The 23,840-nt window shown below is 38.2% G+C and overlaps 1 protein-coding gene and 1 non-coding gene across 7 annotated transcripts in view; one reads left to right on the top strand and one right to left on the bottom strand.

The window, feature by feature from the left end:
• Window positions 1-23,840, top strand: part of PHKA1 (phosphorylase kinase regulatory subunit alpha 1) — a 173,460-nt gene that overhangs the window by 146,526 nt on the left and 3,094 nt on the right. For 3 of the 6 annotated variants that reach the window (XM_055337695.1, XM_055337700.1, XM_055337698.1), the window contains 11 exons: window positions 1,477-1,633; window positions 2,074-2,153; window positions 3,606-3,684; window positions 3,818-3,947; window positions 13,251-13,352; window positions 14,257-14,372; window positions 14,507-14,545; window positions 16,546-16,596; window positions 18,762-18,929; window positions 21,034-21,087; window positions 22,944-23,144. In XM_055337695.1, the coding sequence (XP_055193670.1) occupies window positions 1,477-1,633; window positions 2,074-2,153; window positions 3,606-3,684; window positions 3,818-3,947; window positions 13,251-13,352; window positions 14,257-14,372; window positions 14,507-14,545; window positions 16,546-16,596; window positions 18,762-18,929; window positions 21,034-21,087; window positions 22,944-23,144 (1,177 nt within the window). The remainder of the gene's footprint in view (window positions 1-1,476; window positions 1,634-2,073; window positions 2,154-3,605; window positions 3,685-3,817; window positions 3,948-13,250; window positions 13,353-14,256; window positions 14,373-14,506; window positions 14,546-16,545; window positions 16,597-18,761; window positions 18,930-21,033; window positions 21,088-22,943; window positions 23,145-23,840) is intronic. The other 3 variants (XM_055337699.1, XM_055337701.1, XM_055337696.1) reach the window with 2 other exon arrangements.
• On the bottom strand, window positions 7,520-7,627 carry LOC129518928 (U6 spliceosomal RNA). The gene has a single exon (XR_008666266.1). It is a non-coding gene; the product is annotated as a U6 spliceosomal RNA (small nuclear RNA).

The raw sequence follows: 23,840 nt of genomic DNA on the forward strand, positions 1-23,840 counted from the left end.
AATATCGGTGTATATTTCCAAATAGCTCTCCAGAGAGATTGTCCCAATTTTCATTTCCATCAGCAAGATATTGAGAGTATTTATTTTCCCAAAACCTTATCAATGCAGTGTTATCAAATTTGGGGATTTTGGACAACATAATAGATTTTACAAAGTGTTATCTTAGTCTAATGTTAATTTTAATTTTTCTTATTGTGCATGAGATAAATCTTTCCTATATTTAAAATCCATCAGTATTTGTTTGACCATATTTCCTTTGTGTCTTTTTTTCTTATCTATTTGTTCTAGTTCTTTCTTTCAGAGAGACAGAGAAAACATATGTGGGGGGAAGAGCGAGGGAGAGGAAGAGAGGAGACTCCCACTGAGCATGGAGCCCAATGCAGGGCTCAATCTCACGACCCTGAGATCATTACCTGAGCTGAAATCAAGAGTTGGACACTTAACCAACTGAGCCACCCAGGCACCTGTGTTGAAGTTCTTTATATATTAGGAAAATTGGCCTATGAATTGTAAATGATTTTGTTTGTCATTTGTCCTGTGACTTTGCTTATGTTTTTTTTGCAATATGAATTTTGTTGTTTTATGTATATAAATGCATCACTATTTCTTTTATGGCTTCTGGTGTATAGGTTATAGTTAAAAAGTCCTCTTTTTTAAAGATTTATTTATTTATTCATGACAGACACAGAGAGAGACAGACAGAGACATAGGCAGAGGGAGAAGCAGGCTCCTGGCAAGGAGCCCAATGTGGGATTCGATCCGGGACCTCAGGATCGCGCCCTGAGCTGAAGGCAGACCCTCAACCACTGAGCCACCCAGGAGTCCCAGTTAAAAAGTCCTCTTGCCCTCAAAGTTATTAAGTATTTCTCCCATATTTTTCTAGTACCTTCACATTTAAATCTTTGATATATTTGGAACTCTGATGCTTAGTGTAAAGCATGAATCCACCTTCTTTTTCAGATGGCTGCTTGATTGTCTTAACATTGTTTAATGAATAATCTACCTTCATCATATATTAAATTCCCAATTTCATAGCACTTTATTTATATTTTATGATACTTCGCAGTTGACGTGTGTTATGGTAATCTTTACAACAATAATGTATATGCATCTTTTACAAATAAGCACACATTCTTTTTATCTCTTTATTAGTTCCCTAAGTGTAGCATACTTTCTGAGCTTTCAATACTTAAATTAAATATTTGACCTTGTTTTCAGCAACAATGAAGAGGGTGAAGAGGGTAAAAATGTGTTTTGTCAAAGCAAAGCTGAAACTAAGACTTGTTCTTATCTAGGTATTTGGGTTTCAGGGCCAACTACTAATCATAGGTTTACAAGGATTCTTAGTAAACAACATTTATTTCCTAATGAGATAGACCTATCAAAAACAGGCATATCCATTATAACACTGAAACAAATTATTTGTTGCCAGCAGTTTTCCTTATAATTAATGTAGATCTCTATTTAACATTCCAGAGGACCTGACTGGGACACTGAATTATATGATGAAGAGAGTGCGACAGTCCAAGAGCTGCTTACTGAACTGTATGGCAAAGTTGGAGAAATTCGTCACTGGGGCCTGATCCGATACATCTCTGGAATCTTAAGGAAGAAGGTGGAAGCACTTGATGAGGTACTATGAATTCTTCTTGAATTTATACCAAATCTAAATGGAGATGCTTTTTAAAAATTGGTTTCTGTAATTGATTTTTAAGGCAACCACAGCATCTAATCATTTGAGATGTCTTTCTCACACAAAGTTGCTGATACTCAATTGGCTTTTTATTTTTGAATGCCAAATATACAATACTGAAGTTTATAAATGATAAGAATTCCATAGCTTAAGAATGAATTTACAGTAGGCTTGAAGTTCCTACCTCTTTAGAGATAAAAATACCTCATTGTTTCTTCCAAAAAATCTCTTTCTTCTGGTCTACATGGTATTTCCTGGAAAGAGGGTTTGATATGTCAATAAATTAAGCAGGAGCAAAGGTCTGTAGGCCAAGAAAAGTAATTGTCATGGGAAGTGGAGGTGTTATGGGAAGGATAATGCTGTTATGCTATCCTTCTTAGGCCTGCACAGCCCTTCTCTCCCATCAGAAACATTTGACAGTGGGACTCCCTCCAGAACCTCGAGAGAAGACCATCTCTGCGTGAGTACAGCTTTAGGTTGGGTTTGATTGAGCTGCTCTAAACCTTTAAAGAGCTGTGTGGACTGATCATAATTCTCTTGCTCTAATCTGTCAGTGAATGATAATGTCCTACATGTGTGGGCTTCTGTCAGAGACACTTGGCATGAGAAAGTTGATAATGACAGGGCACGAGTAAATGGAAGAGTAAATTCACAGAAAGTAGTACACAAATATAGTTTGCTTTTTAGGGTTTTGTTGTTGTTGATGTTGGTAGTGGTGGTTTTGGGTTTTGTGTTTATTTTTTACTTACTGGCTTTTCCAACCTCCCACCCAAAAGCAGTCCAAAACAGGGTAGGCAACTATAATTAGCACCCACAAAACATCAACTATACTCTAGGCTCTCTTCCAGGCCTCTCTTTGGCTTGTAGATGGCTGTTTTCTCACTATGTCTCTTCACATTTCTTCCCTCTATATGCGTCTTTGTGTCCAAATTTTCCAAATTTTTATATAATAACACTAGGCATATTGGATTAGGGCCACTCAATGACCTTACTTTAATTTAATTACCTCTGTAAAAAAAAAAAAAACAACCTCATCTCCAAATAAGGTCATACTCTAAGGTACTCTGGGCTAGGATTTCAACATGTGAACTTTGACAGGACATAATTCAACCCATAATACCTTACTCTAGGCAAACAGAACCTTTTTATCACAAATCAGATCAATTTTGTGACTACCATGGCAATCCAAAAGAACATGGCATGGTCCAAGCTCCATTCCCCCAGGGCGCTTAGTATGAGCAGGAAAGCCAGAAGTGTGGGAAGACATATGCGTGTGTGTGTGTGTGTGTGTGTGTGTGTGAAATTTTTTTTTATTTATTTACGATACTCATACAGAGAGAGAGAGAGAGAGGCAGAGACACAGGCAGAGGGAGAAGCAGGCTCCATGCACCGGGGGCTTGACGTGGGATTCGATCCCGGGTCTCCAGGATCGCGCCCTGGGCCAAAGGCAGGTGCCAAACCGCTGCGCCACCCAGGGATCCCTGTGTGTGTGTGTAAATTGATGAAACATAATCAATATAACTAAGGTGGGATCATAAAGTAATAAAATGGTTTCCAAAAGGCACAGCTTAAATTTAGTCTATTACTTTCTAGCCATAATAGTTACTTGTCATATGTTAAGAATTAACCATGAAAGACTGATCTGGAATGACCTCATGGGGTGAGTTCTAAATAAAATTTTGAAGTAGAAGGGCAATCCAGGTTTAGAGAGGAGAGAGTAGAGCTCTCCTGAGTTGATAACAGGCCAAAGTGGAATGGGGAGGCAATGAACTTTAAAGACTGAAAGAACCAAATATAGTGATGATGAGATATTGAAGCAGTGACTTGAACTTGGAAGATTTTTTAATTTTCTTCGTGTATTTAAGCTAAATAGTCACAGAATTTTGTCTTTCTTCACTGTCTTCTCCCTCAGACCTCTGCCCTATGAAGTGCTCACTCGGCTGATAGATGAGGCTAGTGAAGGGGACATGAGCATCTCAATCCTTACACAGGTGAGCAGAATTATGACACCTGATATGGTGATCAATATTTTTGTTTTCAATTGATCTGGCAATTTCCAAAGACTACAAAGTGGGCTTTGTGAAACTTGGACCATAATTTTTTCTATACTCATTCCATGCACAGGAAATAATGGTATATCTAGCCATGTATATGCGAACTCAGCCTGGCCTCTTTGCTGAAATGTTTCGACTTCGAATTGGTCTAATCATACAAGTTATGGCAACAGAACTGGCCCATTCCCTTCGATGCTCAGGTACTTAATGACTATTTTCGGCAGAATTCACTTTTAATGTAGGTCTATTGAGTTTTGGATCAGGAGGTAAAGAAAGTGAAAACATTTTATCAGTAGGTCAGAAGCTGCATATAGCAATCTTGTTCCCATGCTAGTCAACCTGTATACAAATCATGAGACTGATATGACAAATTTATGTATTAGCTCTGCACTTCAATATTCCACCTCTGCACTCCACATTACGTTCCTTCTAACTCCTAGAGTGAGCCTAAGTGTGCATCAAATTTGAGTGTGACAGACAGTTTGATTCTGACTCAGTCAGTGCAGCTTCTTGACCCCAGATTAAGTCACTGAAGCAGTGTGACCATACTGTCATTATTCTGTCTAGTAAACAACAGGACTGAATAAAGGAATGCCATATTTCTATTAATATTTATCTGACAGAACTCTCTTTGAAATTAACTATAGTTATATTTGGCAAGTTAACAGGTTTAGTTAGAAGAAAAGCAGGGGCCTGTGGAAGCTGTGGCACAAAATTGTATAAAGTGTAAGGGAGGGAAAGGGACCCCCCCCCCCCGGCATGACAGGATTATTTTTTCCATTGGTATTTCTTTGATTTCAATAAGAATGGTACAAAAATGAAATCGGATTTGCAAAACTCAATTTTAGCCATTATTTCTGTTACATTTCCCTGAAAGGCTTTTTTAAAAAGATTTTATTTACTCATGAATGACACACACAGAGAGAGGCAGAGACAAAGGCAGAGGGAGAAGCAAGCTATGCAATGTGAGACTCAAACTCAGGATCCCAGGACCCTGGGATCAGGACCTGAGCCAAAGGCAGATGCTCAACCACTGAGCCACGCAGGTGCCCCTCCTTGAAAGGCTTTTAATTGAGCTACTAACAAGTAGCTAAATTTATTGGCTTGAGTCTAACCTAAATTACATAAGATAATCTATATTAAAATAACCCTTTAAAAGAGCTAATGAAAAAAATAAATAAAAAATAAGAGCTAATGATGATTCTCTACCTACCATATGTCAGACTGTGCTTTTTGCTTTATGTTTACATACATAATCTTTATGACCACCCTCTGGAGAAGGTATATACATGTATATATATATATATGTACACACACACATATATATATGTATATATATATATATTCTCTAGCTATGATATGCAGGGGTGTTTTATTAGGGTCTAATTATTTAATAATAAACCTCAACAAGGGAAAAAATCCAAACATTCTTCACTTTTCTTTAATTGCCTATTACTGATTTTTTTCCCCTGTGGATTCATCAAAACTATGGCTCTTTACTTCTTATGCAATAAAGTCAAGATCCCTGGATCTGATATTCAAGACCCTCAACAGTCTGACCCCTACCTTTTACTACTTTCACAGTATTTTATCCATCACCATCCCTGGAGATTAATGTCTCCTCTTATTTCCAAAACGTTCGTTGTCTGTACTTCTCATTTGGTACTTAGTATAGCCATGTTTTATTGTTGTTTATCTTGTTTGCATGTGTAATCTCTCCCAAATAGTCGTTCAGCTTCTCAAGGTCAAAACCCGTGTCATAACTGTTGGTTTCTAGCATTGTGTAAAGTCATGACCTACATGTAGTAAGCTCTTATTAACTGTGATTTTTTTCTTTTTCAAGTTTTTTTTTGAAAGAAATAGGGTTTTTTATTTTATTTATTTATTCATGACGGGAGGGGGGCAGAGACACAGGCAGAGGGAGAAGCAGGCTTCACGCAGGGAGTCCGATGTAGGACTCGATCCGGGGTCTCCAGGATCACGCCCTGAGCTAAAGGCAGCACTAAACCGCTGAGACACCCGGGCTGCCCCTTTTTAAAGTTTTTATTTAAGTTCCAGTTAGTTAACATACAGAGTAATATTAGTTTCAGGTCAAGAATTTGGTGATTCATCACTTACATACAACACCCTGTGTTCATCACTACAAGTGCCTTACATAGTACCCATCACCCATTTAACCCATCCCCTGCCCACCTCCTATCTAGTAACCCTCAGTCTGTTCTTTATACTTAAGAGTCTGTTTTCTCTTTTTTTCTCCTGTGTTCATCTGTTTTGTTTCTTAAATTTCACATATGAGTGAAATCATATATTTGTCTTTCTCTGACTTATTTTGCTTAGCATAATACTCTCTAGCTCCATCCACATCGTTATAAATAGTAAGATTTGATTCTTTTTGATCGCTAAGTAATATTCCACTATATATGCATGTACATACACACACACACACACAAAGATATATACCACTTCTTTATTCATTCATCAGTCAATGGATATTTTGGCTCTTTCCATAATTTGGCTATTGTTGATAATGCTGCTATAAACATCAGGGTGCATGTATCCCTTCCAATCAGTATTTTCATATCCTTTGGGTAAATACCTAGGTAGTGCAATTGGTAGATCATAGAGTAGTTCTATTTTTAAATTTTTGAGGGACTTCCATATTATTTTCCAGAGTGGCTATACCAGTTTGCATTTCCACTGGCAATGTAAGAGGGTTCCCCTTTCTCCACATCCTCACTAACACCTGTTGTTTCCAGTGTTAATTTTAGCTATTCTGTCAAGTGTGAGGTAGTATCTCATTGTAGTTTTAATTTGTATTTCCCTGATGGTCAGTGATGTTGAGCATCTTTTCATGCATCTGTTGGCTATTTTTATGTCTTCTTTGGAAAAATATCCATTCATGTCTTCTTAACTGGATTATTTGCTTATAGGATGTTGAGTTTGATAAGTCCTTTATAGATTATGGATACTAACCCTTTATCAGATATGTTGTTTGCAAATATATTCTGCCATTCCATAGCCTGACTTTTAGTTTTGATTATTTCCTTTGCTGTGCAGCACCTTTTTATTTTCGTGTAGCCCTAATAGTTTATTTTTGCTTTTGTTCCTCTTGCCTCAGGAGATACATCTATAAAGAAGTTGCCACAACTAATGTCAAAGAGGTTACTGCCTGTGCTATCTTCTAGGATTTTTATGATTTCCAGTTTCCCATTTAGGTCTTTCATCCATTTTGAATTTATTTTTGTGTATGGTGTAAGAAAGTGGTCCAGATACATTCTTTTACATGTTGCTGTCCAATTTTCCTGACACCATTTGTTGAAGACACTGTCTTTTTTCCATTGGATATTCTTTCTTGCTGTGTTAAAGATTAGTTGACCATATAGTTGTAGGTTCATTTCTGGGTTTCCTATTCTGTTTCATTGATCTATGTGTCTATTTTTGTGCCAGTACCACACTGTCTTGATCACTACAGCTTTATAATATAACTTGAAGTCTGAAATTGTGTTGCCTCCAGGTTTGCTTTTCTTTTTCAAGATAGCTTTGCCTATTTGGAATCTTTTATGGTTCCATACAAACTTTAGAATTGTCTGTCAAAAACGCTGGTGGTATTTTGATAGGGATTGCAATAAATCTGTAGATTGCCTTGGGAAGTATAGACATATTTTAACAATATTTGTTCTTTCTAATCCATGAGCATGGAATGATTTTCAATTTCTTTGTGTCGTCTCCAATTTCTTTAGTGTTTTATAGTTTTCAGAGTACAAATCTTTTACAAAATATGCAACAATTCACAAATTTTGCATGTCATCCTTGCTGAGGGGCCAAACTAATCGTCTCTGTGTCATTCCAATTTTAGTATATATGCTGCTGAAGCGAGTATTGTCTGTTAATGATTTTTTTAAAAAGTCCAATCTTCTCGATATTCTTCATGGTTTGAGAGATGCATATCTATTCTCTTTTTAGTCTCTATATTTGCAGACTGGGTTTTTATTATTTTAATGCATCTGCATGTATATATTCACTGCTTTTCTCTGACTGGCTTTCAGTTCTATAGTTCTCCTTCCATTCTTTCAACCTTCAAATAAAGATTCTGCTGAGTACCCTAATGGTGTGGAAGGAGGATGAAGAAGAAATCAAGAATCTGGTTAACCTGTAAACTGGATTAGTCCTTAAATTACTAAGAATCTATTGCAGTACTAACAGTATGGTGCTAAAAATTAAACCTATCTATTTTTCCAATCAATCAAGTGACTCAGAAGTTCTAAGAAAGATAGGAAATAGAGAAAAAATAGGGTGGATATGGCAGACCGACTATAGTCCTCTGTCCTAACATTTCTTTTTTTTAATTTAAATTCAATTAATTAACATATAGTGTATTATTAGTTTCAGAGGTAGAGTTTAGTGATTCATCGCTTGTGTAACACCCAGTGCTTGTTACATCAAGTGCTCTCCTTAATGCCCATCACCCAGTTACCCCATCCTCCCAACCACCTACCCTCCAGCAACCCTCAGTTTATTTCCTATAGTTCAGAGTCTCTCCAATGGCTTGTCTTCCTCTCTGATTTCTTTTTTTTTTTAATATAAATTAATTTTTATTGGTGTTCAATTTACCAACATACAGAATAACACCCAGTGCTCATCCCGTCAAGTGTACCCCTCAGTGCCCGTCACCCATTCACCCCCACCCCCCACCCTCCTCCCCCTCCACCACCCCCAGTTCATTTCCCAGAGTTAGGAGTCTCTATGTTCTGTCTCCCTTTCTGATATTTCTCACACATTTCTTCTCCCTTCCCTTATATTCCCTTTCGCTATTATTCATATTCCCCAAATGAATGAGAACATACACTGTTTGTCCTTCTCCGGTTACTGTGGCCAAGTTAAAAAAGGGTGTTGCCTGAGTTCTTCTCTGGGATTTTGATGGAATCTTGTCTCACATTTAGATCTTTCATCTATTTTGAGTTTATCTTTGTGTCTGGTGCAAGAGAGTGGTCCAGTTTCATTCTTCTGCATGTGGATGTCCAATTTTCCCAGCACCATTTATTTTTTTTTTTATAAATTAATTTTTATTGGTGTTCAATTTACCAACATACAGAATAACACCCAGTGCTCATCCCGTCAAGTGTACCCCTCAGTGCCCGTCACCCATTCACCCCCACCCCCCACCCTCCTCCCCCTCCACCACCTCCAGTTCATTTCCCAGAGTTAGGAGTCTCTATGTTCTGTCTCCCTTTCTGATATTTCTCACACATTTCTTCTCCCTTCCCTTATATTCCCTTTCGCTATTATTCATATTCCCCAAATGAATGAGAACATACACTGTTTGTCCTTCTCCGGTTACTGTGGCCAAGTTAAAAAAGGGTGTTGCCTGAGTTCTCCTCTGGGATTTTGATGGAATCTTGTCTCACATTTAGATCTTTCATCTATTTTGAGTTTATCTTTGTGTATGGTGCAAGAGAGTGGTCCAGTTTCATTCTTCTGCATGTGGATGTCCAATTTTCCCAGCACCATTTATTGAAGAGACTGTCTTTCTTCTAGTGGATCGTCTTTCCTCCTTTATCGTATATTAGTTGACCATAAAGTTCAGGGTCCACTTCTGGGTTCTCTGTTCTGTTCCATTGATCTATATGTCTGTTTTTGTGCCAGTACCACACTGTCTTGATGAACACAGCTTTGTAGTACAACCTGAAATCTGGCATTGTGATGCCCCCAGATATGGTTTTCTTTTTTTAAAATTCCCCTGGCTGTTTGGGGTCTTTTCTGATTCCACACAAATCTTAAAATAATTTGTTCTAAGTCTCTGAAGAAAGTCCATGGTATTTTGATAGGGATTGCATTATACGTGTAAATTGCCCTGGGTAACATTGACATTTTCACAATATTAATTCTGCCAATCCATGAGCATGGAATATTTTTCCAACTCTTTGTGTCTTCCTCAATTTCTTTCAGAAGTGTTCTGTAGTTTTTAGGGTATATTTTGAGAACCATTTGAATGGTAAATGGTTCTCCAACCTTTTATTTTCAGGTTGTAGGTGTCCTTCTGTCTAAAATGAGTCTCTTGTAGACAGCAAATAGATGGGTCCTGTTTTTTTATCCAGTCTGAAACTCTTCGCCTTTTGATGGGGTCATTAAGCCCATTCACGTTCAGAGTTACTTGAACTTCTTCTTAAAGGGGAGTTTTAAGAGTCCCCCTTAAAATTTCTTGCAGAGCTGGTTTGGAGGTCACATATTCTTTCAGTTCCTGCCTGTCTTGGAAGCTCTTTATCTCTCCTTCCATTTTGAATGAGAGCCTTGCTGGATAAAGTATTCTTGGTTGCATGTTCTTCTCATTTAGGACCCTGAATATATCCTGCCAGCCCTTTCTGGCCTGCCAGGTCTCTGTGGAGAGGTCTGCTGTTACCCTAATATTCCTCCCCATGAAAGTCAGGGACTTCTTGTCCCTTGCTGCTTTAAGGATCTTCTCTTTATCTTTGGAATTTGCAAGCTTCACTATTAAATGTCGAGGTGTTGAACGGTTTTTATTGATTTTAGGGGGGGATCTCTCTATTTCCTGGATCTGAATGCCTGTTTCCCTTCCCAGATTGGGAAAGTTTTCAGCTAGGATTTGTTCAAATACATATTCTGGCCCTCTGGCCCTTTCGGCGCCCTCGGGAACCCCAATTAAACGTAGGTTTTTCTTCCTTAGAGTGTCATTTATTTGCCTTAATCTGTCTTCATGGTTCTTTAATTGTTTATCTCTTTTTTCCTCAGTTTCCCTCTTTGCCATTAACTTGTCTTCTATGTCACTCACTCGTTCTTCCACCTCGTTAACCCTCGTCGTTAGGACTTCTAGTTTGGATTGCATCTCATTCAATTGATTTTTAATTTCTGCCTGATTGGATCTAAATTCTGCAGTCATGAAGTCTCGTGAGGCCTTAATGCTTTTTTCTAGAGCCACCAGTAGCTGTAGAATAGTGCTTCTGAATTGGCTTTCTGACATTGAAGTGTAATCCAGATTTTGTAACTCTGTGGGAGAGAGGGCTGTTTCTGATTCTTTCTTTTGAGGTGAGGTTTTCCTTCTAGTCATTTTGCTCAGGGCAGAGTGGCCAAAAACAAGTTGTATTGGAACACGGGGGAGTATCACTGGTCCCTCTAGTTGGTCTTCTGGGGGAGGGGCCTGTTGCGCTGATTCTCAGGTGTTAGCACTTGGGGGAGCTGCTCTGCCCCTGCCTGCTGCAGGGCTCAGCGGGGGTTGTTTACCCCGTGAGGTCTCAGGAGGAACAGTTGCAGTTGCTATGGCAACTCTGGAAGCCTGGATTTAGCCTCCGCAGGAACTACGGGGCTCGGGGCTCTCGGTTCTCCGTCTGCAGGGCCTGGAGGCTCCGGGGCGGGGCCGCTGATCTGCTCAGCTCCGGGCAGGAGCGTCCTTGCTGTCCTGGGCCCTCCCGGCCTCTGCCTGTCCCGGGGGAGGCCGGATCCTGGGCTGTGTCCCGGCGCCCTGTGCTCCGGGGCCTGTGTTGTTGGATTTGCGCTCCCGCCCCGCAGCTCCCTCCCTGGAGCCGCTCCCGAGCCCCTCCGAACTGCTCCGGTGCGTGCTGCAGCCCTTAGGGAGCTCGGAGCACTCTCCTGCGCTCGCAGGTGTCTGTTAGTGTCCCAGGGAGCCTGAGGGCATCCCCGCCCTCCTGGGTCCTGCTCCAACTCCCTGCGAGCCCCTTTCCGCCCGCCGGGGAAGGTTGGTGCAGCTCCTGCTCCTCCGGGACGGGGCTTTCCTGTCCTGGGGACACTCGCCCCGGCCTCAGCCCGGCTCCTCGCGGGGCCCCTCCCCCTCGGAGGCCTTTTGTTTCTTTATTTCTTTTTCCCCGTCTTCCTACCTGGATAGAAGCGCGGACTTTTCTCACTGTAGCATTCCAGCTGGTCTCTCTTTACATCTCAGGCCGAATTCGTAAATTTTCAGGATGGTTTGAAGGTTATCTAGGTAATTTGGTGGGGACAGGTGATTTGGGGACCCTGCTCTTCCGCCATCTTGCCCCTCCCCCTTCCTCTCTGATTTCATCTTATTTTATTTTCCCCTCCCTTCCCCTATGATCATTTGTTTTGTTTCTTAAATTCCACATATGAGTGAAACCATATGATAATTATCTTTCTCTAGTTGACTTACTTTGCTTAACATAATACCCTCTAGTTCCATCCATGTCGTTGCAAGTGGTAAGATTTCGTTTTTTTGATGGCTGAGTAATATTCTATTGTATGTATATACCACATCTTCTTTATCCATTCATCTGCTGATGAATCCACCCATCTGCTGATGGACATCTGGGTTCTTTCCATATTTTGGTTATTGTGGACATTGCTGCTTTAAACATTGGTGTATAGGTGCCCCTTTGAATCACTATGTTTGTATTCTTTGGATAAATAGCTATAGTGCAATTGCTGGGTTGTAGGGTAGCTCTATTTTTAACTTTTTGAGGAACCTCCATATTGTTTTCCAGAGTGGCTATACCAGCTTGCATTCCCACTAAGTATGTGAGAGGGTTCACCTTTCTCTCCACCTTTATCAACATCTGTTTGTTTCCTGATTTGTTAATTGTAGCCATTCTGACTAGTATGAGGTGGTGTCTCATTGTGGTTTTGGTTTGTAATTCCCTGATGCTGAGTGATGTTGAGCATTTTTTTCATGTGTCTGTCGGCCATTTGTATATCTTCTTTGGAGAAATGCCTGCCCATGTTTTCTGCCCATTTTTTGGCTGGATTATTTATTTTGGGGGGTTTGAGGTTGATTAAGTTCTTTATAGATTTTTGGATACTAACCTTTTATCTGGTAAGACATTTGCAAATATCTTCTCCCATTCCGTAAGTTGTTTTTAGTTTTGTTGACTGGTTCCTTTGCTGGGCAAAAGCTTTCTATCTTGAAGTCCCAATAGTTCATTTTTGCTTTTGTTTCCCTTGCCTTTGTTCCAAGGGTGGTTCAACATGAGCATATCAATGTGATATACCATATTAGTAAAAGAAAGGACAAGTACCATATGATCCTCTCAATAGATGCAGAAAAAGCATTTGACAAAGTACAGCATCCTTTCTTGATTAAAACTCTCCACAGTGTATGGATAGAGGGAACATACTTCAATATCATAAAGGCCATGTATGAAAAAACCCACAGCGAATATCATCCTCAATGGGGAAAAACTGAGAGCTTTTCCCCTAAGGTCAGGTACATGACAGGGATGTCCACTCTCACCACTGCTGTTCAACATAGCTCTCACCATAGCTGTTCCTTCCAGTAGGAAGTCCTAGCCTCATTAATCAGACATTAAAAAGAAATAAAAGGCTCCAAATCGGCAAAAAAAGAAGTCAAACTTTCACTCTTCACAGATGACATGATATCCTATGTTGAAAACCCAAAAGACTCCACCCCAAAATTGCTAGAACTCATACAGGAATTCAGCAAAGTGGAGGGTTATAAAAATCAATTCACAGAAGTCAATTGCATTTCTATACACTAACAATGTCCTAACATTTCTGATGACTAGCTGAGGAAGCCACAGACAGCCTAATGAATCTTAGTCCTTCAGCCATGAAGAACCTCCTGCATCACATTCTCAGTGGCAAGGAGTTTGGAGTGGAACGAAGTGGTAAGATTTAATTACAGCATTTCCATTTTAGAGTGTTAGTTTTGTCTCATTGATTTTAAAATATGTTTCTTTTATCAGAGGAACCTTTCCCCCAACTAAATAGAACCTCAATATATGAAACAGTTAAAAGCAAAGCTGTCTTCTGTAACAAGATTTGGAAACTACCGTATGTCTCTTTTTTCTCCTTAAATGATATATCATCAAAGTAGATTACTATCATGTTTTGCTTTGAACTGTTCTATCTATTCCTTTACATTATCCTAAATCCCTACTGTAGGACAACAAACAAGCCCATCATTTGGAACTTTTTTTGTATTCCATTTGGCAGTAATTCAGTAACAATTACAGTGGTGTGTCTATGAATATGTAGCTGTTACAGTGCATCTGATATATCTTTTTACCTTTGAATTCAGATACATCTTGGGGTCCATCAAAAATTAAGCCTACACCTCCACTTGGTGGTTTGGCAGTGATATTTGATATCAAGTATCTAAAATGGGGCAAATGAAAAAGGTTATCTCTCACGCTCAACTTTTAGGCTTAGGATAAATAAATACTTAATGTCAGATGAATGGATATTAGACCCTAGAGTGGTAATGGAAAGTTATAAAGCAGTGCTTCTTCAGCCTTACTGTGCATAAGAATCACTTGGGGAACTTGCTAAAATGCAAACTGATTCAGTAGGCCTGGAGTGTGACCCAAGATTCTACTAACAAAATCCTAGGTGATGCTGATGCTGCTGGTCTGTGGACCACACTTTGAATAACAAGGTTGTAGTTGATTAGTTGTATTTTATTATTAACCTAAAAGGAGGACATATATTTAAGTCTTTTAAGCATGGTGGAGAAAGTAATTTGAACCTGATTATCCTCTCACTTTCTGTTTAATCTGTCGTGCTATGTAGTTCGTCCCACTGATTCAAATGTTAGCCCTGCTATTTCTATCCATGAGATTGGTGCTGTTGGAGCAACCAAAACAGAACGAACTGGAATAATGCAATTAAAAAGTGAGATAAAGCAGGTAAGACATCTTGGGCTATCTTGAAAGATTAGCTGGGATATTGCCATGCTTAACATTCTTTTGAAATCAGACTTTGTTGGGATCGTGTATTTTTTTTCACATCCTGCATTTAATTGGAGCCATTTCTTTTTCAGGTGGAATTTCGTAGACTATCTGTCTCAACTGAGAGTCAGGTGAAACAACTAGGGATCCTTTAACATAATTTAACCTGCCTTTATTCTATATAACATGCATGAGCCCATGGCCTTTTTACAAATAAGATAACAAACTACACGGTAGCTTGTTTGATTCTCTTTTGTAGTATTCATTTTATGGATAGCTTTCCTTTTCTGGACCAAACTATTTTGCTAATTTTAGAAGGAAAGTAATTTGTTTTTGATAACAAGAAGTTGTTCCTCTTTTTAGAATTAACATATAATTTTGGAATTAATTTTCTTTATGAAACTAGACTCCAATTCCTTGCTTTTAAGAACAGATACTAGGGAAAACCCCAGGATAGGGGAGGGACTTTTAAAAACTCTACTTTCAGGTCCTGTCCTCAAATTAGATGTTTATCATTGTCATGATAGAGGTATACAAAAGGTGTACGGACACATACAGGAAAAATCATCTAAGTCAGTCTGGGAATTGGTGGGAGTCCTCAAACATCATACTGTAGCCTAGTCACTACTTTTTCACTACAGATGAAAATAAGCAAATTATTGTGCTCTACAAAGAAATACTTAATATAAACCTCCATAACTTCTTTCAAAACTCTGGGAAACGTGATTTCAGAGTCTCTAAGCTGAGAAGGTACTGATTTGGTCTCCCCTAGTAGCACTTCTTATGAAAATCTTAAAACTACTCCTCCTGCCTTCAAAATTGATTTATGGTAGCTTGAAGAATTGAAGCACATCTGGAAGAGGAGAGACAAAATGGAAAGTTTGTTTGTTTAGGGTTTTGTAGGAGTCAGAACCATTTAGGACAAGAATGAGACCAATGCTTGAAGTTCAATTTGAAGAACAGTTTTCATATTTATATTATGCAAGGGCAAGAACTGAATGGAATAAGAAAGGGCCTTGTAATAGAAAAATGTTCACCACTCCAGGTTTTTTCGCAGATAATTTGGATAATCTGAACATTTTCCAATCTGAAAGGTGAAAGAACTGTGCCTCATACTGAAGAGTTAAACTGATATTGTTGGTAAACAATCCTTGTTTTGGCTGAAGATGATTGGCTAAACATTTCCAGTTGTTTATAGTTGCACAGTATTACTTACAAGTTCATTATATATTTAGAACTTGAAGTCTGTGTTCCCAGCTAGATTACTATGATATTAAGAACTTGACCTATCCAGCTATATCATTTAATTCTTTTTTTTTACACATCCACTATCTATAGGACTTCAAGAAAGCCCAAATCATTAAGAATGTAATTTCAAGGATTGAAGGCCGTAAATTTTCATTACTTTCTAATTTCTAATTATTGATTTCCACCCTTACCTGCCTCTCTGATATTTTATGTTGTTCTAAATCTTTGTCTTGGGCAGCCTGGTGGCTCAGCAGTTTAGCACCGCTTTCAGCACAGGGCCTGATCCTGAAGACCTGGGATCGAGTCCCACGTCGGGTTCCCTGCATGGAGCCTGCTTCTCTTTCTGCCTGTGTCTCTGACTCTTTCTGTGTGTGTCTCTCATGAATAAATAAAATCTTTTAAATAAGTAAATAAATCCTTGTCTCTACCACTCATCAATTCCCTTTTTTCTGATCATGGAAAACATATTTCTAAAGGAAGGGTTTTTTTACCCTTTACCATGACTTCTATCTAGAGTAAGGCTCTTTCATCAGCTTTTTAAATATCATACTAGCTAGTTACTTGAATTGTTTGTAATTTTACTCTACTAATAACTTTTTAAAACACAAAAAAATGTTTGCCTTGCCTCATCACTCTTAAAAACTTATTTTCTCGGGATCCCTGGGTGGCGCAGCGGTTTGGCGCTTGCCTTTGGCCCAGGGCGCGATCCTGGAGACCCGGGATCGAATCCCACGTCAGGCTCCGGGTGCATGGAACCTGCTTCTCCCTCTGCCTATGTCTCTGCCTCTCTCTCTTTCACTGTGTGACTATCATAAATAAATTAAAAAAAAATTAAAAAAAATAAATTTAAAAAAAAAACTTATTTTCTCAATTTTTTTTATAGTCCAATGGTGGTCATCCCTTGGGTATAGATTTGATGTCACCGTCTTTTCTGGTAACTGCTGTTATATTATATACCAATCACAAGTGCTTCGAGTGTGCTGTTACATAATTCATGCCATACCCTGACTGAAAAAGAAAACAAATGAATAAAAAACTAAAATAAGTATAAATCAACTTCATGTATAGAGGTAAAATCTTTCCATTTGTTTTCCCAAAAGGGCAAGGAAGGCAGTTCAACTTCAGCCTCTTTTCCATTTCAGAAAGCAAAATTCAATTTATTAAGTATTTGTTAGGTGTCTGTTTATGCATTTATTCTTTCAACTAATTAATTGCATGCCTACTATGTGCCAGGCACTGTGCTAGATGGTATCAGCATCCCCTGGGAACTTCTTAGAAATGTAAAATCTTGGTCCCCACCCTAGGCCTACTGGATCAGAAAGGCATGAGTGAGGCCTAGCAATCTGTGTTTCAATATGCTTTCTAGGTGATTCTCATGCACCTTTAAGTTTGAAAACCACTGGATTAGCTATTATTCTGATTATTAATTTGTTTAGTAAATATTAATTGACTAACAATTTTGTGCCAGGCACTGGAAATAAAATAGGGAACAAAGCACATATGGTCCTTTCCCTCATGAAGTTTACATTTTAGGAAGACTGATCTTGGATTAAATTTCCTTGGTTTAAAGTAATGATTCATAACATAATGGCCTATGATTTCAAATTTCTTAAACTGAAGAGATTAAGGCAACTCCAACTTTGGTCTTTCTTTTTTTTTAAGATTGTATTAGCTCTCATGGGTCCATTGAATTTCCATATTAATGTTAGGATAAGCTTGTCAATTTCTGCAAAGAACCCAATTGGAATTATGATGAAGATTGTGTTCAATCTGTAGATAAATTTCAAGAGTATTGCCATCTTAGCAATGTTAAGTCTTCTGACCTATCAACCTGGGATATCTTTCCATTTATTTAGGTCTTTAATTTCTTTCAACATGACTTACAGTTTTCAGAGTATGTGTTTTACACTTCTTTTGTTAAATTTATTCCTAAGTATTTTATTCTTTCAGATGCTATTTTAAATGAAATTGTTTTCTTAATTTCATTTTCAGACTGTTGATTGCTACTATTTAGAAATACAATTGGTTTTTATATTGATCTTATATTGTGCAATTTTACTGAACTCATTTATTAGTTCTAATTGTTTTTCCATGAATTCCTTCTATATATGATCATGTCATCTGCAGATGTAGTTTTACTTCTTCCTTTCCATCCTGGATGATTTTTATTTATTTTCTTGCTTAATAGCATTGGATAGAACCTCCAGTGCAATGCTGATTAAAAGTAGCAAGAGTAAAAAACTTTTTTTTGGAGAGTAAGAGAGAGCACACGTTGGGGGTGAGGGAGGAGGAGCAGAGGGAGAGAGAGAAAGAAAGAGAGAGAGAGAATCTTAAGCAGGTTCCATGCCCAACATGGAGCCTAACACAGGGCTTGATTTCACGACCCTGAGATCATGACCTGAGCCAAAATCAAAAGTTGGATGCTTTTTTTTTTTAAAGTTGGATGCTTACCTGACTAATCCATCCAGGCATAATAGAAGCATTTATAACGTAAATTTCTCTTTAAGCACTGTTTTAGCTGCATCCCTTAAGTTTTGATATGTTGTATTTTCATTTTCATTTATCTCAGAGTGTCCTCAAATTTTCCTTGTGATTTCCTTCTTAAATCACCAGTTATTTAGATATGTATTGTCTAATTTCCACATATTTGTAAATTTCCTAAATGTCCTTCTGTTACTGATTTCTAAATTTAATTTCATTGTAGTCAGAGAACATGCTTTGTCTGATTTCAATTCTTTTAATTTGATTGAGGCTTGCCTTATAGCCCATAAAAGCAACAAACTAAACCATAGACCAGCTAGAAGTTTAACAGAGAGATAACCAAGGAAGGAGACAGCTAAGAACCTCCCAGATGATCAGTATTTTTATGGCTCTTTTGTAAGTATCGCTAGATTGCTTTCTAAAAGGATGGTACCAGTTTACGTTGTTTCTAGCTATTCAGAGGTCTACTGCTTCACTGTAACTTCTTTATCTTGGGTATTATACTTAATATGTGGTTTCTAATTCTAGTGTGTTCATTATTCACCATGCCTATAATACTTTATCAGAGGAACAGAGATGACTTTTGCTTTTTATTCTTTCCTCTCCTCTTCTCCCAAGTCGCCTGGACCATCTGTGGCTCCAAGTATTGGGTCCTTTCCTAGTGCATATAGTCAACAGACATCTAAAGATCGTCAAGGTCAGTGGCAACGCCGAAGGCGGCTAGATGGAGCACTGAACAGAGTCCCAGTTGGATTTTATCAAAAAGTATGGAAAGTTTTACAGAAGGTGAGCATAACACATTGCAGATGTCTCTTTATTTTCCCCCTTGATATCTTCAGTCTCCTTGGCTGAAATATGACATGACTGTAACATCACTACAATTATGTAAATGTCATATACTCCTATGGACAAAGCCTAGAAAAAGACCTAATGAATGAAGTTGATTTGTTATTTTGATATTATGTAAGATTTAGTCTTTTTTATATTATTGTTTATAAATTAGATTTCAAAAATCATCACTTCTCTGCTTTTGGCCATAGTTGAACATTGTTTGATATTGTGATACATTTGCTCTGTATCGAATTTGGTGACAAAGAGCCCACTTTTTTGTAGCTATTGTAGAGTGGAAAATGTTATTTGTAGCAATGCACTGATGCTATTGTAAAATGACTGTGGTATCATGGGAGCTAGTGTAAGAAGGCTTAACTTCTATTTTTTCTTGGATGAAAACTACTAAATAAATGCAAGATCATAATGATGCTAATGGTCCGAGGACTCTGTTGGTGTAACCAATTTTTGTTATTCTTTCAAAGGCCTAGTTTGCCAAAGACACTTAAGGGGACATCAAACCACTATGATTGTGACAGTTTTAGAGGGCCAAGAAGACCACTGTACTTGTTCATAGGTTTCATTTATAGTCTCTTAGGTGCCACTTCATAGCCCTTGGCAAGGACCTGAAGAAAATTTCATCCAGGACTTCAAAACCTTTAGTTATGTTTCTCCTTTTAGCACACTGATATTCTTCCAGGTACAGAAACAGGTGATCTTTTAGAAAGGTAAAAGTTGATTCCTCTGACTACCAGCTCTGGCAATCTTCTTTTCAAAGAGTACTTAAAACTTGCTTTCTTCCATCTAACTTCTACAGACAGGTAGTTTACCTGTGCAGTGATGCCTGGGCTATCACAATTAGATTCCACAGACATGTAGTAAGTGCTGTTCTACCCCAGATACCATGGAAGTTATCTGTTCTGGTCGCTAAGGAGTTTAATCCATACTTATCTTCTTAAACAGGAGCTATGATGCAAACCCAAAATGTGTTATGATAAAGGTGCAAAACCACAAGGCCTTGAGAATATAAGAAAAGGAACATTTAAATATCACCGGGAAGACTGAATATTTTGTGGCATAATCAAAACCTGGAATGAAATCCTGATGTGAGAGGAAAAACAAATGTCCTCTGCTGTTTCATTCCATTCGTTTTAAAGTATGAATGTAACATAATTACTTTGCACATACATTTGCAGACTAGTAATTCTCTGTACAAGGACTGTTATTTGGCATATGAAACTTGGGATAGAAGTGTCTGGTACCAGAGTCAGTAAACCTGTGGGATTGGAATCTTTGTGGCTTAATATATATTGTTTTGATTTATTTGACATCTAAAATGGCAAGTCATTAATTCCTATTGCTTTTTAATAATTGAGTTGATGGTGAGAGAGAAGATAAAATATCATTCATTTGTATATTTCTTGAGCATTTACTGTGCACTGGGCACTGTTCTAGCTCCTCACAGCGATACAGTAAAGAACAAAATAGACAACAGTCTCTGTTGTTATGGAATTTACATTCTTCTAGGGAGAGACAAGCAGTAAATAGTAAACATAATAAATAGGTAAATTATGTAGAATGTTAAAAGATGGCAATACTATAGAAAAAATTACAGTAGGGTGAGGGCATGAAGAATGCTGATGGAGGGACCCTAGCTAGAAAAAGCAACTATGCCTGTCTGAAAATGCAGATTTTGAGTTTTATTCAGCCTAAAAATCTTTCTGAAAACGTATTTGTGATAAGTCTGGGACCTAGCATGATATTCTCTCTGGTAGTCTCTGAATGTTTGGGGCTAGCCTCTCCCAGAAGGTAGACTGTCTCTATATTCCTTCCACTCCTTTAAATAGAGGGTAAATCTTGCATGTCTTATAGTCCAACCCTGCTTATTGCCACATAGTATTCACAACCCCTTGGCAAGGACACTTGGGCTATAGTGCTCTTCACTGGCCTATGATTACTCAGCATCTACCTCATGGAGTACACTTAGAAATACTAAGTGTCTCCTTACAGGCCCCCATTGTCAGCATATCCTTGGTGACATCATGTTTTTGCTGTTTTGCAGTGTCATGGACTCTCTGTGGAAGGTTTTGTTCTTCCTTCTTCAACCACTAGAGAGGTGAGATTCTGTGTCTTTCACATATATGTGATTGATGCTTTGTGTAGCTAAAGTATTGCAATGATCATTTTTAAAAATAATGGTTCTATGAGTCTAAATAAACTAAACATGAAATGTATTTGAAGAAAAGAGAATATTCTTTAAAAACAGAATGGGAATATGAGAGAGCAATTATGTATTACATTAATTATATAAGGACAGCCTTGCTTAATGGTTGACTAAATTAGGCTGGTTTATGTGAGTGTTGCCAGAGTTGGAGAGGGCAGACAAGATAGAAATCTAAGAATGGATGACATCTCATGCCCCCATCCTTCTAATCCCCCACCTTTCTCTAGTAAGATGCTTCTAGACTTTTAGATTATGAACTAGTAGTCCTCAGCTCTAACTCTGGGCCACAGCAACCTGAGCTCCCAACTCCAATTTAGCGAATTAAAATCTCCAGGGATGGGCCTGAGCATCTGTACTTTAAAAGAAATCCTTAGAATGAGTCTGATTTATAACCATGGTTGGAAAACTTGCTATAAATCACAGACATGTATTATCGGGTGCTTTTATATATCCCTTTTTGCCCAGTCACATAGAAATTATAAATAAATAGCCTTGGGGCACCTGGGTGGCTCAGTAGTTGAGCATCTGCCTTTGGCTTAGGTCGTGATCCCAGGGTCCTAGGATCGAGTCCCGCATCAGGCTCCCCTTGGGGAGCCTGCTTCTCCCTCTGCCTATGTTTCTGCCTTTCTCTCTGTGTATCTCATGAATAAATAAATAAAATCTTCTTAACAAAAAGAAATTGACTTTATACAACGTCAACAGAGGAACTAGAATTAGCAAATTAGGAATAGTAAGATTGGATAATAGAAAGAAAATTCTCAAAAACACTGGAGTTATTGCAGATAATGGTTGGAGGGGTGGGTGCAAAAAGCTAATGCTATGCTTCAGGGCTTCACTATTGCCTGTAAGTCTCTCCTCTAATAAAGAACACTGTGTCCTCTATTTGTCCTTTCTCTGCTTTTAAGCAAAGTTGAAATGTTAATATAATTAATAACAATACATACCTGAATGGTACCTTTAAGAATCTTCAAAGTACCTTCACACATTCTTTAATTTGATCATCAACACAGGTATGTGAGACAGCTAAGGAAGGGACTGTAGTTCCCAGTTCACAGCTAAGGAAACAAATTTAGAGAAATGAATTGTTCAAGGTCATAGAACTAGTAACTGACAAAGATAGGACTTGAACCCTGGTCTTTAAAGTCCAAATCTACAGTTTCACCCTAAAGTCTATACTCACACAATTTTACCAAAAACTATTCCTCAATCCCCTTCACCCTAAAATAACTTATTTCTTCATGCCCATTTTAATCTAGCAGAATATAAATGTTTTGGATAACTCTAGTCATCATGTAAATACAATTTTAAGTCCTACACAAAATTTTCTTTTGTGCACAGTCGTCCTACTTATTCTCTTAAATGGCTCTATAAAAACTCAGGAAGTTGCTGTTCCATGAAGTGCCATTATTTACACAACCAGTCCCATGTTTAGATTACTCTCAGTTTTATACTTGTGACTAATGCTGCTATAAATACTCTTGCACATAGGGCTTTTTTCTCTCTTGAATTATTAACTTAGGATGAACTCTCATAAATAGAACTGTGGGTTAGAGGGCACTAGTGCTTTTATGACTCTTGTTATGCATTGCCAGATTGGCCTTCTAAAGAGATTGAACCAATTTACTCACTCCAGTACTTTAAAGAAGACTGAGCAGCACTCTTGACTCCAGTGCCTTTACTGCCTTTCAGAAGAGGTGCCTCCTGGATGATGGGCTCTTAGGAATTGATTTTCTGTATCTCTATCACAGATGACTCCAGGCGAGATTAAATTCTCTGTTCATGTGGAGTCTGTCCTGAATCGTGTACCTCAGCCTGAGTACCGCCAGCTTCTGGTAGAAGCCATCCTTGTCCTCACCATGATGGCAGATATTGAAATTCATAGTGTCGGAAGCATCATTGCTGTGGAAAAAATAGTGCATATTGCTAATGACTTGTTCCTTCAAGAACAGGTAGGCAAACAGCAAACCTGTTGTTTTCTCAAAGGGGAACGTAGGACGCTAACCTAACTGCATTCAGAACTCTTCACGCAGCCAAAGTCACTTTCTTGTGCCCTCTTCCTCATAGCTCTTCTCTGGGCCTTCTTTGTAGTGGCACTGAACACTGTTTGCAAAAGAAGTGGGCGGTGGGACGACCTCCATCTTTCACCAAGTGTTTTTATGATTGTGTTAGATAGTAAAGTTGCCTGGAACTCTGCAGGAGTTTTTTATGCTTTTCATCATATTTCAATCTTCTTATCCCATGACTTTCTATAGCAAGAAGGACTTAATAAGAGTCTATTGGATAGCATATCCTTTTTGGATTATTAAGGAAAAGAGAAGATTTGATTTTGCCTTGCTTTGGTTTTGTTTTTGCATTTGCTACTAACCTATATAGGAAAATACTAAAGGGAGCCTTTTAATTCTACATTTAAAAAGTTTTTCTCAATGTACCTTCTTCCAGGAAATTAGCCACATTTAGGAAATGCAAACTATTTAATCAAAAGCTTTCCAAAAGGTTCCTAGATAAAGAATAGGACTACTAAGGTGAAGGGCATGCACTGTTGTCAATAGGAAAACCTCCAAAATATGTAATAGGCATTTCATCCTGTTAGGCACTGTGGGGGGAGTGCAAAAGAAATCAAAATTATTTTGATTTTCCAGGACGGT

This window comes from Nyctereutes procyonoides, unplaced genomic scaffold (assembly GCF_905146905.1).
Source record: "Nyctereutes procyonoides isolate TBG_1078 unplaced genomic scaffold, NYPRO_anot_genome, whole genome shotgun sequence".
Taxonomy (NCBI): Eukaryota; Metazoa; Chordata; class Mammalia; order Carnivora; family Canidae; genus Nyctereutes; species Nyctereutes procyonoides.